Source organism: Macaca mulatta, chromosome 19, assembly GCF_049350105.2.
Source record: "Macaca mulatta isolate MMU2019108-1 chromosome 19, T2T-MMU8v2.0, whole genome shotgun sequence".
NCBI lineage: Eukaryota > Metazoa > Chordata > Mammalia > Primates > Cercopithecidae > Macaca > Macaca mulatta.
In genome coordinates, this window is record NC_133424.1 from 11,210,643 (window position 1) to 11,227,674 (window position 17,032).

General features: G+C 54.3%; 1 protein-coding gene and 2 long non-coding RNA genes across 7 annotated transcripts; 1 reads left to right on the forward strand and 2 right to left on the reverse strand.

Moving 5' to 3' along the window:
- Positions 1-3,137: 3,137 nt before the first annotated feature.
- Positions 3,138-16,551, reverse strand: KEAP1 (kelch like ECH associated protein 1). 5 transcript variants are annotated; one of them, XM_077977417.1, is made up of 7 exons: positions 16,262-16,371; positions 13,578-13,593; positions 12,425-13,110; positions 8,280-8,965; positions 6,000-6,205; positions 5,545-5,721; positions 3,138-3,831 (listed from the first exon to the last, which is right to left on the reverse strand). In XM_077977417.1, exons 3-7 carry the CDS (start codon positions 13,061-13,063, stop codon positions 3,665-3,667), a joined length of 1,875 nt encoding a protein of 624 aa, XP_077833543.1. In that variant the 5' UTR covers positions 13,064-13,110; positions 13,578-13,593; positions 16,262-16,371; the 3' UTR covers positions 3,138-3,664. The 5 variants fall into 5 exon arrangements, with proteins under 5 accessions (XP_077833543.1, XP_014978344.1, XP_014978346.1 ...); XM_015122858.3 differs by lacking the exon at positions 13,578-13,593 and having other exon boundaries at positions 16,262-16,551; XM_015122860.3 differs by lacking the exon at positions 13,578-13,593 and having other exon boundaries at positions 16,113-16,551.
- Positions 7,598-8,096, reverse strand: LOC144336675 (uncharacterized). The gene is made up of 2 exons (XR_013408933.1): positions 8,011-8,096; positions 7,598-7,752 (listed from the first exon to the last, which is right to left on the reverse strand). It is a non-coding gene; the product is annotated as an uncharacterized LOC144336675 (long non-coding RNA).
- On the forward strand, positions 12,257-15,768 carry LOC144336656 (uncharacterized). The gene is made up of 2 exons (XR_013408913.1): positions 12,257-13,755; positions 14,634-15,768. It is a non-coding gene; the product is annotated as an uncharacterized LOC144336656 (long non-coding RNA).
- Positions 16,552-17,032: the final 481 nt, after the last annotated feature.

The following is a 17,032-nucleotide window of genomic DNA, read 5'->3' on the forward strand; positions in this document are numbered from 1 at the left end:
ATCCACCTGCCTCAGCCTTCCAAAATGCCAGGATTGCAGGCATAAGCCACCCCCCCAGCCTATTTATTTATTTATTTTAAGACACAGTCTTGCTCTGTCACACAGGCTGGAGTGCAGTGTTGCAATCTTGGCTTACTGTAAACTCTGTCTCCTGGGTTCAAGTGATTCTTCTGCTTCAGCCTCCTGAGTAGCTGGGATTACAAGCATGTGCAACCACACCTGGCTAATTTTTGTATTTTTAGTAGAGACGGCGTTTCACCATGTTGGCCAGGCTTGTCTTGAACTCCTGACCTCAGGTGATTCGCCTGCCTCAATGTCCCAAAGTGCTGGGATTACAGGCTTGAGCCACTGCACTCAGCCTTATTTTATTTTAGAGTCAGGGGTGGCCGGGCGCGGTGGCTCACGCCTGTAATCCCAGCGCTTTGGGAGGCTGAGGCAGGCGGATCATGAGGTCAGGAGATCGAGACCATCCTGGCTAACACAGTGAAACTCTGTCTCTACTAAAAATATAAAAAATTAGCCGGGCGTGGTGGCGGGCGCCTGTAGTCCCAGCTACTCAGGAGGCTGAGGCAGGAGAATGGCGTGAACCCAGGAGGTGGAGCTTACAGTGAGCCAAGATTGCGCCACTCCTGTCCAGCCTGGGTGACAGAGTGAGACTCCACCTCAAAAACAAAAAAAAAAAGAGAGAGAGAGTCAGGGTATCGCTGTGTTGCCCAGGCTAGAGTGCAGTGGTGCAATCATAGCTCAATGCAGCCTCAAACTCCTGGGCTCAAGTGATCTCCTGCCTCAGCCTCCCAAAGAGCTGTGATTACCAGCATGAGCCATTGTACCTGGACAGCCTGTGAATTTTACTGATTTATTATTTTTATTTTTGAGATGGAGTCTTACTCTGCTGCCCAGGATAGAGTGCAGTGGTGTGATCTTGGCTCACTGCAACCTCTGCCTTTCGAGTTCAAGTGATTCTCGTGCCTCAGCCTCCTGAGTAGCTGGGATTACAGGCATGCGCCACCACCCACGGATAATTTTTGTATTTTTTGGTAGAGACAGGGTCTCACTACATTACCCAGACTGGTCTCCCAACTCCTGAACTCAAATGATCCGCGCATCTCGGCCTCCCAAAGTGTTGGGATTACAGGCAGCAGCCACCGCACCTGGCCCAGCCTATGAATTTTATTTATTTATTTATTATTATTATTTTATTTATTTACTTATTTATTTTTTTGAGACGGAGTCTCGCTTGGTCGCCTAGGCTAGAGTGCAGTGGTGCGATCTCCGCTCACTGAAAGCTCCGCCTCCCGGGTTCACGCCATTCTCCTGCCCCAGCCTTTCCAGTAGCTGGGACTACAGGTGCCCGCCACTAGGCCCGGCTAATTGTTTTTCTTTATTTTTAGTAGAGACTGGGTTTCACCATGTTAGCCAGGATGGTCTTGATCTCCTGACCTCGTGATCCACCCGTCTCGGCCTCCCAAAGTGCTGGGAGTACAGGCGTGAGCCACCGTGCCTGGTTATAAATTTTAAATTATACAGCTAAAGTGGTCTGCTGTTAAATGTTATCATGATCATTCTAACTTCAACAGTCTTGACAATTCTGCCCAATTTCAGCATTTCAGGTTTCCAGTATTTACCTCATTCCTAAGTAAATAATACCACATTACGAGGCAAGGTGACACACACCTGTAATCCCAGCACTTTGGGAGGCCGAGTCAGGGGATCCCTTGAGCCCAGGAGTTCAAGACCAACCTGGGCAATATGGCAAAACCTCATTTCTATAAAAAATACAAAAATTAGCTGGGCATAGTGGCACACGTCTGTAGTCCCAGCTACTCAGGAGGCTGAGGTGGGAGGATCACTTGAGCCCAGGAATTCAGCGCTGAAGTGATCTACAATCTCCCCACTTCAGCCAGGGCAACAGAGTAAGACCTTGTCTCTGAAAAAAAAAAAAAAAAGAAAAGAAAAGAAAAATCGAAAGAGAAGAACTATTAAGGAAGTAAAAGAGTGATACGTTTGGTTGTGTCTAAATTTACGAAGCTGCACGCGGTGGCTCATGCCTATAATCCCAGCACTTTGGGAAGCTGAGGTGGGTGGATCACTTGAGGTCAGGAGTTCGAGACCAGCCTGGACAATATGGTGAAACCCTGTTTCTACTAAAAATACAAAAATTAGCTGTGTGTGGTGGTGCTTGCCTGTAATCCTAGCTATTCGAGAGGCTGAGGCAGGAGAATTGCTTGAACCCTGGTGGAGGAGGTTGCAAAGTTCCATCTTGAAAAAAAAAAAAAAAAGTAGGCCAGGCATGGTGGCTCATGCCTGTAATCCCAGCACTTTGGGAGGCCGAGGCGGGCGGATCACCTGAGGCTGGGAGTTGAGACCAGCCTCACCAGCATGGAGAAACTCTGTCTCTACTGAAAATACAAAATTAGCGGCCGGGCGCGGTGGCTCAAGCCTGTAATCCCAGCACTGTGGGAGGCCGAGACGGGTGGATCACAAGGTCAGGAGATCAAGACCATCCTGGCTAACACGGTGAAACCCCATCTCTACTAAAAAATACAAAAAACTAGCCGGGCGAGGTGACGGGCGCCTGTAGTCCCAGCTACTCAGGAGGCTGAGGCAGGAGAATGGCGTGAACCCGGGAGGCGGAGCTTGCAGTGAGCTGAGATCCGACCACTGCACTCCAGCCTGGGCGACAGAGCAAGGCTCCGTCTCAAAAAAAAAAAAAAAATACAAAATTAGCCAGATGTGGTGGCACACGCCTGTAATCCCAGCTACTCGGGAGGTTGAGGCAGGAGAATCACTTGAACCCAGGAGGCAGAGGTTGCTGTGAGCTGAGATCACGCTATTGCACTCCAGCCTGCGCAACAAGAGCAAAACTCTGTCTCAAAATAAAAGGAAAAAAAAAAAAATGAGCTTGGGGAGCCCTGGGAGATGTGACTAGGAATTAGCTCCTTGTCTTCCAAGGCAGCTGAAACTGAAGGACAGCTGTGTGGCTTGCCTATGGGGAGAAAGATGCCCTACATATCAAAATGCGATGGGCAAAGATTACAAAACGGTTTCAAATACCAGCCCTAAGTCAAAGAGGAGTGTGTTTCAGGAGAAGAGCCCTTTCTGGCCCCGGGTTTCAGACCTCCAGCCCAGAGCCAGGGTGAAAGACACTAGTTAGTCTGTTCTTTATTTTCCTTGGAAAATTACAGGGTTACTTATCAACAAAATAACTGTCCATCCGGTGGGGAAGTGCCATCCGGTGGCTTCTATGTACAGGCCCATCCCTGGGAACCACATTTCCAGAGGGGGCCTCCGCCTGAGGCCCCCATTGGCCCCCTCCCAGGTATCCAAGAACAAATCACAAGGTGAGGGCTGCCGGCGTGGCTGGCTGGGTGGGTGGGACCCAGGGCCAGAGGGTTTGGGGGCCTCTCTCCTGGAAGCCTGCTCTTTCCACACCCCCTTTCCCAGCCAGGCTGTCTTGGACACTCCTGGGGCTCCGCTGAGAGGCACATGATTCCCGCTTTGGACTTCTTTTTGAGATGTCATTTTAACACTGAGGCATCGCGGCCTCCCTTCCCGGAAGATGGGTTATTTGCAGTGCTGTCTTTTTTCTTTTAATCCTGGTTTTTGTACAAAAACAATGATACTCCCCATTGGACTGTATTTTCGCCCAAGAAACAAAAGTGCCTCAACAGGTACAGTTCTGCTGGTCGATCTGCTTCCGGCAGGGCTCCATGGTGACAGCCACGCCCACTCCGCTCCGGCCCGATGTCATTCGGGTCACCTCGCTCCAGGTGTCTGTATCTGGGTCGTAACACTCCACACTGTCCAGGAACGTGTGACCATCATAGCCTCCTGCAGGAAGAACAGAAGGGACGGTCACCACCTGTCACACCACATCCAAGAGCAGGGGACAGAAAGAGGGAGAAGCAGCTGTGAGATGCAAAAGCAGGCCGGGCGCAGTGGCTCACGCCTATAATCCTAGCACTTTGCAGGGCTGAGGCGGGAGGATCGCTTGAGGCCAGGAGTTCGAGGACAGCCTGGGCAACATAGCAAACTCTAGTCTCTTACTGAAGAAAAAAAAAAAAAAAAAGGCCAGGCGCGGTAGCTCAGCCTGTAAATCTAGCACTTTGGGAGACTGAGGTGGGTGGATCACTTGAGTCCAGGAATTTGAGACCAGCCTGGGCAACATGGTGAAATCCCATCTCTACCAAAAAAAAACATAAAAATTTAGCCAGGCGTGGTGGTGCGTGCCTGTAGTTCCAGCTACTAGGGAGGCTGAGACAGGAGAATCACTGGAACCTGGAAGGCAGAGGTTGCAGTGAGCCGAGATCACGCCATTGCATTCCAGCCTGGGCAACACGAGCAAAACTCTGTCTCAAAAAAATAAAATAAAAATAAATAAAAACAGCCGGGTGCTGTGGCTCACGCCTGTAATCCCAGCACTTTGGGAGGCCGAGGTGGGCGGATCACAAGGTCAGGAGATTGAGACCATCCTGGCTAACATGGTGAAACCCCATCTCTACTAAAAATACAAAAAAAAATAAAAATTAGCCGGGCGTGGTGGCAGGTGCCTATAATCCCAGCTACTCGGGAGGCTGAGCCAGGAGAATGGCATGAACCTGGGAGGTAGAGCTTGCAGTGAGCCGAGAGTGTGCCACTGCACTCCAGCCTGAGCGACAGAGCCAGACTCCGTTTCAAAAATAAATAAATACATAAATAACATTAAGCCGAGTGTGGTGGCTCACGCCTGTAATCCCAGCACTTTGGGAGGCTGATGTGGGCAGATCACCTGAGGTCAGGAGTTCAAGACCAGCCTGACCAGCATGGTGAAACCCCATCTCTACTAAAATATAAAAATTAGCAGGGCATAGTGGTGGGCACCTGTAATATCAGCTACATGGGAGGCTGAGGGGGGAGAATCGCTTGAAACCAGGAGGCGGAGGTTGCAGTGAGCTGAGATCGCGCCATTGCACTCCAGCCTGGCAACAGAGCGAGACTCCTGTCTCAAAAAAAGAAAAAGCCCCAGCGCGGTGGCTCACGCCTATAATCCCAGCACTTTGGAAGGCTGAAGTGGGTGGATCACGAGGTCAGGAGTTCGAGACCAGCCTGGCTAACATGGTGAAACCCTATCTCTACTAAAATACAAAAAATTAGCCAGGTGCGGTGGCACACACCTATAGTCCCAGCTACTCAGGAGGCTAAGACAGGAGAATTGCTTGAACCTCCAGGAGGCGGAGGTTGCAGTGAGCTGAGATCATGCCATTGCACCCCAGCCTGGGCAACATTGCGAGACTCCATCTCAAAAAAACAAACATTAGCCGGGTGTGGTGGTGCGTGCGTGTGGTCCCTGCTACTTGGGAAGCTGAGGCAGGAGGATGGCTGGAGCCCAGGAGGTTGAGGCTCCAGCAAGCTGTGATCACACCACTGCACTCAGCCTGGGCGACAGAGCGAGACCCTGTTTCTAAGAAAAAAAAAAAAAAAAAAAGGAAAGCAAAAAAGCAAAAGCAGCCACAGTCCACAAGAGATGGGGCTAGTCGGGACTCTTCCCCACCCCCAGGGCCTCACCAAGGACGTAGATTCTCCCCTGGTGGACAGTGATCCCCAGGGCACTTCGCCGGTGCTTCATGGGGGCTACGAAAGTCCACGTCTCTGTTTCCACGTCATAACGCTCCACGCTGTTCAGCTGGTCCTGACCATCATAGCCCCCGGCAGCATAGATGCAGTTGTGCAGGACACAGACGCCTAAAGGGCACCGTGCAGAGAAGGTGACTCTGGAGGACTGGCTTTGGGAGCCCCAGCCATCACCTCCTTGAGGGAGACCTTTCCTCTCTCCTCTCCCTTCTCACCCTCAGAAATGAAGCATGGAGAGAGAGAAGCTTGGACTCTATCAGAATCCAGTGCTTCTGTGGTTATCTCAGGGTGAGGGTTGCAACAGGGGGTCTCTCCCAGGCCTGGCTCAGTTTCACCCCAGGATGGTGGGGGTGTTCCTGGATGCTCCCCTCACTACCGTCCCCACCCACCTGCCCCGCTTCGGATGGTGTTCATTGCTGTGATCATTCGCCACTCGTTCCTCTCTGGGTAGTAACGCTCAGCTGAATTAAGGCGGTTTGTCCCGTCAAAGCCCCCCACGGCATAAAGCAGACGATTGAGGACGGCCACGCCCACCCCGATCCTTCGTGTCAGCATTGGGGCCACCAAGTGCCACTCATCCCGCTCTGGCTCATACCTGCAAGGGCATAAGAAAAATGGGGACAATGGCCATTATAGCTGACCTTCGTGGAATACTTAAAGGCCTGATACCCCTTTTTTCCCTTTTTTTCTTCCTTTAAAGAGACAGGGTCATCAGGCGCAGTGGCACGTGTCTGTAATCCCAGCACTTTGGGAGGCCGAGGAGGGTGGATCACCTGAGGTCAGGAGTTTAAGACCAGCCTGGCCAATATGGTAAAACCTTGTCTCTATTAAAAATACAAAAATTAGCTGGGTGTGATGGCAGGTGCCTGTAATCCCAGCTACTCGGGACGCTGAGGTGAGATAATCATTTGAACCTGGGAGGTGTAGGTTGCAGTGAGCTGAGATCGTGCCACTGCACTCCAGCCTAGGCGACAGAGAAAGACTCCATTTCAAAAAAAAAAACAAAAAAAAGAGACAGGGTCTTGCTCTGTTGTCCAGGCTGGAGTGCAGTGGCACAATCACAGCTCACCGAAGTTTCAAACTTTTTCTTTTTTGACGTGGAGTGCAATGGTGAGAGCATGGCTCACTGCAACCTCCGCCTCCTGGGTTCAATCAGTTATCCAGCCTCAGCCTCACAAGTAGCTGGGATAACAGGCACCTGCCACCATGCCTGGCTAATTTCTGTATTTTTAGTAGAAATTGGGTTTCTCCATGTTGGCCAGGCTGGTCTCTAATACCTGACCTCAAGTGATCTGCCTTTGGAAAGCTGAGGCTGCCTCAGCTTTCCAAAGGGCTGGGATTACAGGCATGAGCCACCACGCCCAGCCTGCAGCTTCAAATTCTTGAGCTCCAGGAACCCTCCTGGCTCAGCCTCCTGAGTAGCTGGGACTAGAGGTGCACACCACTGTGCCCACCTCCACTAGAACTCTAGTGCTTGCAGTCATTCTCCAAGGACTGAGGTATCAGCAACTCCATTTTCCAAATGAGGAAACTGAGCATCCTTGCCATCAATTGCTCAAGTTCAAAAACACATCTGATGGCGGGGCGCGGTGGCTCACGCCTGTAATCCCAGCACTTTGGGAGGCCGAGGTGGGCGGATCGCGAGGTCAGGAGATGGAGACCATTCTGGCCAACACGGTGAAACCCCGTCTCTACCAAAAATACAAAAAAATTAGCCGGGTGTGTTGGCCCGCGCCTGTAGTCCCAGCTACTCCGGAGGCTGAGGCAGGAGAATGGCGTGAACCCCGGGGGCGGAGCTTGCAGTGAGCAGAGATGGCGCTACTTCACTCCAGCCTGGGCAACAGGGCAACAGAGCAAGTCCATCTCAAAATCAACAACAACAACAACAACAACAACAACAAAAAACCACATCTGATAAACCCCTAGTGGCTCAGCCATATCCCCCACTTCACAGATGACAAGATAACATCTTAGAAAGGAGAAATCACAGATTCAGCATCACTCTTTAATGCTCAAATAGTCCTTGAGGTCCGGCACAGTGGCTCACGTCTGTAATCCTCGCACTTTGGGAGGCTGAGGTGGGGGAATCTCTAGTGGTCAGGAGTTCGAGACCAGCCTGGCCAACATGGTGAAACCCCATCTCTACAAAAAAAAAAAAAAATTAGTCAGGCGTGATGGAAGGCACCTATAGTCCCAGTTACTCCGTGGGCTGAGGCAGGAGAATCACTGGGAGGTGAGGTTGCAGTGACCCAAGATGGCACCAGTGCACTCCAGCCTGGGCAGCAGAGCAAGAGAGACAGGGTCTTACTCTATTGCCCAGGCTAGTCTCCTGGACTCAAGCAATTCTCCCACCTGAGCCTCCCAAAGTCCTGGATTACAGGTATGGGCCACCACACGTACCCAACAATTTCGAACTGATGGAACTTTTTCCAAATCTGCACAAAGGAACCATATGGGTTTGTGACAGTCCCCTAAGCATTTCCCAGCTCCAGGCACAGAATCCAAGGTCACGGACTAGAACTCTCCAAGGAGCTTAGCTTCATCCTGAGGCCTCCACTCCCTGAAGACAGGGAGAGGAAGCAGCCTCAGGAAGAATCCCCAGACTTCAGTGTCTTGGGACTTGCCAGGAGTAGGACCCTCAGAGCCCACGCCCAGGACCTGCCACTCACCTCTCCACACTGTTGTGGTGGATGCAGCCGTGGGAGCCGCCGACTGCATAGATGTGCCCATCGATGACCCCCACCCCGATGCGGTTGCGCGGCACGCTCATGGGGGCGCAGGGCGACCACTGATTGGTCATAGGATTGTAACAGTCCAGGGCGCTGGAGTCGGTGTTTCCGTCGGGGGAGTTGTTCCTGCCGCCCACAGCGTACAACAGCCCGCCCACCACGCAGCCAGCCAGGCCGCTCCGTGGCACCTGCAGGTCCGCCAACCGGAGCCAGGTGCCGTCACTGGGGTTGTAAGCCTCCAGGTAGCTGAGCGACTGTCGGAAGTAGCCGCCCGCGGTGTAGATCAGGCGGCCCACCTTGGGCGCCCGGCAGGGCATCACCTGCGTGGGCTTGTGCAGGGTGAGCTCCTCGAAGATCTTGACCAGGTAGTCCTTGCAGCGGGAGTCGGACTGCAGGATCTCACACTTCTGCAGCTGCATCTGCAGAAAGTTCGGCGTCAACGAGTGGCAGCGCACGGCCCGCAGCAGCGCCTGGACATAGAACCGTCGCTGTTCGCAGTCGTACTTGACCCAGTTGATGCAGGCGTGGAAGACCTCGGACTCGCAGCGCACGTTCAAGTCGTCACGGCTGATGAGGGTCACCAGTTGGCAGTGGGATAGGTTGAAGAACTCCTCTTGCTTGGCCACCTGCAGTGGGCGACAGTGGGACGGGCTAACTCCCGAGTCGCCCCCACACCTCACCAAGCAGGACAGGGATAATGAGTAACTCACCACTGCGGCTGACAGTCTCAGCTTCCTCATCTGCTAAATGGAGATTCAAATAATAGGAACCGCATACACTGTGATGACTAAATGAGTTAATACTGCCGGGCGCGGTGGCTCACGCCTGTAATGCCAGCACTTTGGGAGGCCGAGGCTGGCGGATCACGAGGTCAGGAGTTGAGAGATCAGCCTGGCCAATATGGTGAAACTCCATCTCTACTAAAAATATAAAAATTACCTGGGTGTCGTGGCACACGGGTGCCTCCCAGCTACTCGGGAGGCTGAAGCAGAAGAATCGCTTGAACCCGGGAGGCAGGAAGTGGAGGCTGCAGTGAGCCGATATTGCACCACTGCACTCCAGCCTGGGCGACAGAGCAAGACTCCGTCTCAAAAAAAAAAAAAAAAGGGTTAATATGCGCCAGGTATGTCATTAGGACTCAGGGAAATGGGGCAGAGACTCAATAGATGGTGTATCCTGGGGTATCATTTGGTTTTGGTTTTTGTTTGTTTTTTGAGACGGAGTCTCACTCTGTCACCCAGGCTGGAGTGCAGTGGTGTGATCTAGGCTCACTGCAACCTCCGCCTCCCAGGTTCAAGCGATTCTCCTGCATCAGCCTCTCAAGTAGTTGGCATTACAGGCGCCCACCACCACGCCCAGTTAATTTTTTATTTTATTTATTTTGATATGGGGTCTTACCCTGTTGCCCAAGCTGGAGTGCAGTAGTGAGATCTTGGTTCACTGCAACCTCCGCCTCCAGGGTTCAAGTGATTCTCCTGCCTCAGCCTCCCAAGTAGCTGAGATTATGGGGGTGTGCCTCCACAGTGGCTAATTTTTTTTGTATTTACTTTTAGTAGAGACGGGGTTTCACTATGTTGGCCAGGCTGGAATTTTTGTATTTAGTAGAGATGGGGTTTCTTCACGTTGGCCAGGCTGGTCTTGAACTCTTGACTTTAGGTGATTCATCCATCTCAGCCTCCCTAAGTGCTGGGATTACAGGTGTGAGCCACCGGACCTGGACTGTTTTTGCTTTTGAGACAGGCTCTGTCACCTAGGCTGGAGTGCACGATCATAGCTCACTGCAGCCTTGAACTCCTGGGCTCAAACGATCTTCCCACCTCAGCTTCCTGAGTCGCTGGGGATACAGGTGTGTGCCACCATGCACAGCCAATTTTCATATTTTTATGGTAGAGACTGGGTTTCACCACATTGGCCAGGCTGGTCTAGAACTCCTGACCTCAAGTGGTCCACTCCCCTCACCTTCCAAAGTGCTGGAATTATAGGCATGAGCCACTGCACCCAGGGCTGGTCTTAAAATCTTTTTTTTTTTTTTGAGATGGAGTCTCGCTCTGTCGCCCAGGCTGGAGTGCAGTGGCGCAATCTCTGCTCACCGCAAGCTCCGCCTCCCAGGTTTACACCATTCTCCTGCCTCAGTCTCCCGAGTAGCTGGAGTAGCTGGGACTACAGGCGCCCACCACTACGCCCAGCTAATTTTTTGTTTTTTAGTAGAGGCGGGGCGTCACCAAAGTGCTGGGATTATAGGCATGAGCCACTGTGCCAGGGCTTTTTTTTTTTTTGAGACAGAGTCTCGCTCTGTCACCCAGGCTGGAGTGCAATGGTGCAATCTCGGCTCACTGCAACCTCCACCTCCCCGGTTCAAGCGATTCTCCTGTCTCAGCCTCTCAAGTAGCAGGGACTATGCCACCACATATGCCACCACATCTGGCTAGTTTTTTTTTTTGTTTTTTTTTTTTTTTTTTTTTTTTGAGACAGAGTCTTGCTCTGTCGCCCAGGCTGGAGCGCAGTGGCCGGATCTCGGCTCACTGCAAGCTCCGCCTCCCAGGTTTACGCCATTCTCCTGCCTCAGCCTCCCGAGTAGCTGGGACTACAGGCGCCCGCCACCTCGCCCGGCTAGTTTTTTGTATTTTTTAGTAGAGACGGGGTTTCACTGTGTTAGCCAGGATGGTCTCGATCTCCTGACCTCGTGATCCGCCCATCTCGGCCTCCCAAAGTGCTGGGATTACAGGCTTGAGCCACCGCGCCTGGCCTTTTTTTTGTATTTTTAATAGAGATGGGATTTCAACACATTGGGTCAGGCTGGTCTCAAACTCCTGACCTCAGGTGATCCACCCGCCTCAGCCTCCCAAAGTGCTGGGATTACAGGCATGAGCCACCGGGCCCTGCCCTCTCTTATCAATTTCTATAGATAATTTCCTTCAGAGAAACGAAAATGAAACCAAAAATGGTAAAGACATTGCGTGGACCAAAGAAAACATGACTAAGGTTCAGGCTTACAGCTTGCAACCTGTAATGGGTGTCCAATAAACATTTGCTGACTGTCCGAAAGGCTGGGCTGCCCCAGGATTTGGCTGCTTTTCACTGCACTCTGTCCCCACCTTTGACCCCAGAGAAACTAGGGAGCCCAGAGACACATGAAGACCTCACCTTCCCCAGCTGTTCACCAGTGTCCCCACATGCGTAGACAAGGAACTCAGAACCCCAGTTGTTTTTTAATTTTTTTTTTTTTTTTTTTTGAAACTGAGTCTCGCTCTGTCGCGCAGGCTGGAGTGCAGTGGCTTGATCTCGGCTCACTGCAACCTCCGCCTCTCGGGTTCAAGTGATTCTCCTGCCTCAGCCTCCTGAGCAGCTGGGACTACAGGCGCGCACCACCAGGCCTGGCGAATTTTTATATTTTTAGTAGAGATGGGTTTTCTCTATGTTGGCCAGGCTGGTCTTGAACTCCTTACCTCAGCTGATCCACCCACCTCAGCCTCCCAAAATGCTGGGATTACAGGCGTGAGCCACCACGGCTGGCCTCAGTTTTTTTTTTTGTTTTTTTTTAGACTGAGTTTCGCTCTCGTTGCCCAGGCTGGAGTGCAACGGTGCGATCTTGGCTCACAGCAACCTCCGCCTCCTGGGTTCAAGTGATTCTCCTGCCTCAGCCTCCTGACTAGCTGACATTACAGGCATGCACCACCATACCCGGCTAATTTTTTTGTATTTGTAGTAGAGACGGGGTTTCTCCATGTTGGTCAGTCTGGTCTCAAACTCCCATTCTCAGGTGATCCGCCCGCCTCGGCCTCCCAAAGTGCTGGGATTACAGGCTTGAGCCACCGCGCCCGGCCCCCAGTTGTTTTTTATTTATTTGTTTGTTTGTTTAGAGACAGGGTCTCATTATGTTGCCCGGGTTGGTCTTGAACTTTTGGCTTCAAGCAATCCCCCCACCTAGGCCCCCCAAACTGTGGGGACTACACCACCGTGCCCAGCCCAGAACCTCCTTTTCCTCCAGGTTCCTGCCTTCACATCTCAAGGGGAAACAGTGATGAGCACTCATCCATCCCTGGTCCTTCTCCTGACACTGCCCCCAGCCCCACCTCCCCGCTCACCTCCCCGAAATGCATGTAGATATACTCCCGGGCACGCTGGTGCAACTCCACACAGCCAATCTGCTCGGCGAAGTTGGCGATGCCGATGGCATTGCTGGGGTCCAGCTGCTGCACTAGGAAGTCACTGCAGGCACGGACAACGCTGTCGATCTGGTACATGACAGCGCCGTTCATGACGTGAAGGACACACTTCTCGCCCATGGAGATGGAGGCCGTGTAGGCGAATTCGATGAGGCGTTCCATGACCTTGGGGTGGATACCCTCAATGGACACCACCTCCATGCCCTGCTCCCGCAGCCCATTGGTGAACATGGCCTTGAAGACGGGGCTGGATGAGGCTAGCACCACCTTGTGGGCCATGAACTGGGCGGCAGGCGCGTCCTGGTACTTGACCTGCAGTGTGACGTCACACAGCTGCTGGCTGAGCCGCAACTCGTTCATGATGCCGAACGCCTGTTTGGTATGATCCTCCAGGGTATAGCTGAAGGTGCGGTTGCCATGCTGGGAGGGCGTCACCTCCGCCTTGCACTCAGTGGAGGCATACATCACCGCGTCCCCTGACCCCTCAGGGCACTGTGACCGCAGGGGCAGGAATCGGCTGCAGGCCCCAGCCCTGCTAGGCTTGGGATCTGGCTGCATGGGGTTCCAGAAGATAAGCAACACCACCACCTCTGGCACTCAGGGGCCTGGAGGGGAGAGAGCACAGGGCAGGGGGCACGGGTTGGGGTTGGGCCAGCACCTGCAGGGTCTCCTTTTGTAAGATAAAGCAATTCCTAGGTCAGTTTTCCTGCAGAGTAGGTGAAGCAGAGTGCATTTGCAAATTTGCAAACATCTCCCTGACCTGACCAGCCCAAGAGCCCATCTTAAAACATAGATGAGGTCATGTCTCTCCCCTGCTCTGGATCCTCCAACGCCTCCCACAGTACCTAGTAAAACTGAACTCCTCAACAGCCTGCAAAGCCCTACGCAATTAGCCCCTGCCACCTCTTCCCTTTGATCACTCTGTTTCAGTAATCTGGTGGCCTTTCCCTTTCTAGAGCATGTCGGGCTCATTCCTTCATTCGCCTCACCATTTGTTGGGCACCTACTGTATGCCAGGCACTGATCTGGGTGCTGAAGACACAGCAGTGAGCAAAACACACAAAAATCCTACCTGCTGGAGCTGACACCTGCGGGGAGGAACAATCATAAACTAAAATAAGCAAGACCTGGAAAATCAGCTTCATGAAGAAAATTACAACAGCATTGTGACAATGTGAGAATCAGGTGCAGTTTTTTTTTTTTTTTTTTTTTGAGATGGAGTCTCACTCTGTCACCCAGGCTGGAATGCAGTGGCTCGATCTTGGCTCACTGCAACCTCTGCCTCCCGGGTTCAAGCGATCCTCCTGCCTCAGCCTCCCGAGTAGCTAGGACTACAGGCGCCCACCACCACGCCCAGCTAGTTTTTGTATTTTTAGTAGAGACTGGGTTTCACCATGTTGGCCAGGCTGGTCTCAAACTCCTGACCTCAAGTGATCCGCCTGCCTTGGCCTCCCAAAGTGCTGGCATTACAGGCGTAAGCCACCGTGCCTGGCCCTGGGTGCAGTTTTTAAAAATCTGACAGGCCAAGCTTCTTTGAGAAGGTGAGGTTAGAGCTGAGACAAGGATGAAAATTATCATAAAGTGGGAGGCTGTGGAGTAGTTTTCCAGGCAGAGGAAATAGCAAGTGCAGTGGCTCAGAGGCTGAGACAGTCAATCTGGAGAATTGAGAAGGAGTGCAGTGAGAGCTAAGGACTTAAGGAAGGGTTTCATGGAAACCCCTGGAGCCTGGAGGGCCAGGAGATGAGTTATGTGTTTTGTGTTTTGTTTTTCGAGACAGAGTCTCGCTCTGTTGCCCAGGCTGGAGTACAGTGGTGCGATCTTGGCTCACTGCAACCTCTGCCTTCCAGGTTCAAAATATTCTCAGTCCCGCGCGGTGGCTCACGCCTGTAATCCCAGCACTTTGGGAGGCCGAGGTGGGCGGATCACGAGGTCAGGAGATGGAGACCATTCTGGCTAACACGGTGAAACCTCGTCTCTACTAAAAAATACAAAAAATTAGCCGGGCATGGCGGCGGGCGCCTGTAGTCCCAGCTACATGGGAGGCTGAGGCAGGAGAATGGTGTGAACCCGGGAGGCGGAGCTTGCAGTGAGCAGAGATCGCGCCACTGCACTCCAGCTTGGGCAACAGAACAAGACTTGGTCTCAAAAAAAAAAAAAAAGGATATTCTCATACCTTGGCCTCCTGAGCAGCTGGGATTACAGGCACCAGCCACCACCATGGGCTAATTTTTTGTATTTTTAGTAGAGATGGGGTTTCACCATATTGGCCAGGGTGGTCTCGACCTCCTGGTCTCAAGTGATCCCCCTCCTCGACCTCCCAAAATGCTGGGATTACAGGCATAGGCTGCTGTGCGCAGACATGAGTTATGTTTTGAAAGGAGTGGGGGATCTCCAAGTGGTTCCCCACAAGTGGATCTGCAAGTTCTCACTCCCCTCTTTCTGGGGCTCCACTCAGAGTCCCCTCTTCCCTGTTCTATTGTCATCACTGAGCTTGTCAGGAACTGAAATGACCTCCTTTGCTTGTCTGTTGATCGACTGTCTCTCGTCCCCGGCCCCAGCGCCTCAAATGGCAGGGAACCCTATGTAGGTTGGCGTCGGGCCAACCCTCTCCTGTGCCTCCCGCCTGGGGCCTGGCACTGCGCAGGGGTCAGTACACGGGTGGTTGGCTAAATGCCCGTGCCACCGTGCCTGCCAGAGCGGCCTTCTCCACCCTCCCTGGGTGCCACTCGGCCCCCCCTCCGGTGCCAAGGCCCTGGGCTTGCGTCTTGGTCTTTGGCCAATCGGTCAACGATGCCCCTTGGGCACCGGGCACTTCCCCCACCCTACAAAGCGACAAGTGGGCGACTGCGCATGCCCCTCCTGAGCCGCCACCAGGCCCAGAGAGGCGAGGAAGTGACCCCGCCGCGGCGTCTCGGCTGCCAATCCCAGAACGCAGATTGAGCCCCCCAACGCCTCGGAGGCCCCAGGCCTCCGTCTGCTCCACGCCTCCGGGTTCTCTCGCTCGGTTTCCGCCGCTCCCGGGCCACCCCGAGAGTTGCGCCGTCCAACAAAAAGATTGGACCCAGGCCTCGCCCTCCTGGCCCTCCGAGTCCTGGCGGGGAACTCGGAGGCTCCCTGAGCCGTGGCGCCCGGTTTCCTGGTCTCCGGGCACGACCGCAGGGGCGCTCGCGGCCCGCGATGCCCGCAGCCCGGGTACATCCCGCCTCACTCACCCCGCCATGGCCGCGCTCCGGCTCCGCCTCCACTGCCGAGCCTCGGCGCCTCCATCGCTGCGCGTGGGGGAGGCGCGGAGCGCGCGCAGGTCACCATGACTAAGCAGAGCCGGGCGCCCGCCTTGTCACAATAAAAGTCCCCGGGCCCTGGCCTCGGGCGGTAGGGACCGCGGAGGGCCGCTCCCCAGCCCCCGCCCACGCCTGCGGTCGCCGAGCTGCGCGGCCACCACTGCTGCCAGCATGGCCGCGGGGCGGGGGCACGCGGCCCTGGGCGCGCTCAGCCGCGTGGTCCGAGTCGCGGGGAGTCTGAACCCCGAGTTCCAGACCCGCGCGTCCCGGCCCGCACCGGGGATGGGGTGGACACCCCTCCCCGTCGCTGCTGCCGGAGCGCTCACCTCGGCCACCGGGTCGCCTCCGTAGGGGGTCCCTCGGGGTGGGGATGTCCGGGGCGCGCAGGGGCTCCGGGTACGGTGATGCCACCCGCACACTGCGCTTCCGGGAAGCCCGGGGGTCCGCGGCCGGGTCCGGAAGATTCCTGCCTTACCTTGGCTGTAGGAGACCCGCGGGCGCCTCCGCCGTCGGGGGGCCTCGGCGCCAGGGCTGCGTGGCCTGCGGGGTCTCGGTTGTCGGTTGGGGAGAGGCCTCGGGACGCCCGAAAAGGAGGCGGGGAGAGGGCGGAGAGGGCGCGGCGGGGAAGGAGCGGCGATTCTCCCGCCCTTCCCGCAGGTGCCCGGCGCCCGTCGGCGAGGAGTGGGGCATCGGGCGGGGACGCACAGCCTGGTCCCCCTTCTCACTGTCTCTTCCATCTCCTGGTTTCCTCGCCGGGCGTCTCCTGGCGGGGCTGCGCGCCACCACCTGCTATTCTTTTAACGACGCACAGCGCCTGCCTCGTGGTCTGGCGGCCACAGGATCTAGGGAAAATTGTCTACCTCGCTGGGTCTGCCTGTCTGCCTGCCTGCCTGCCTTCCTTCCTTCCTTCCTTCCTTCCTTCTTTCTTTCCTTCTTTCCTTCCTTCCTTCCTTCCTTGTTTTCCTTTCTCTCTCTCTCTCTCTCTCTCTCTCTCTCTTTTCCGTTAGAGACAAGGTCTCGCTCGGATCTGCACGCCCAGGCTGGAGTGCAGTAACGCCATCGCGGCTCACTGCAGCCTCGAGCTCCTGCCCTCAAGCGATCCTCCCACCTCAGCCTCCTGAGTAGCTGGGACCACAGACACGCGCCACCACAACCGGCCAATTTTTAGGGTTTTTTTTTTTTTGTTTTTTGTTTTCTGTAGAGACGGGGTCTCGCGATGTTGCCCAGGCTGGTCTTGAACACCTGG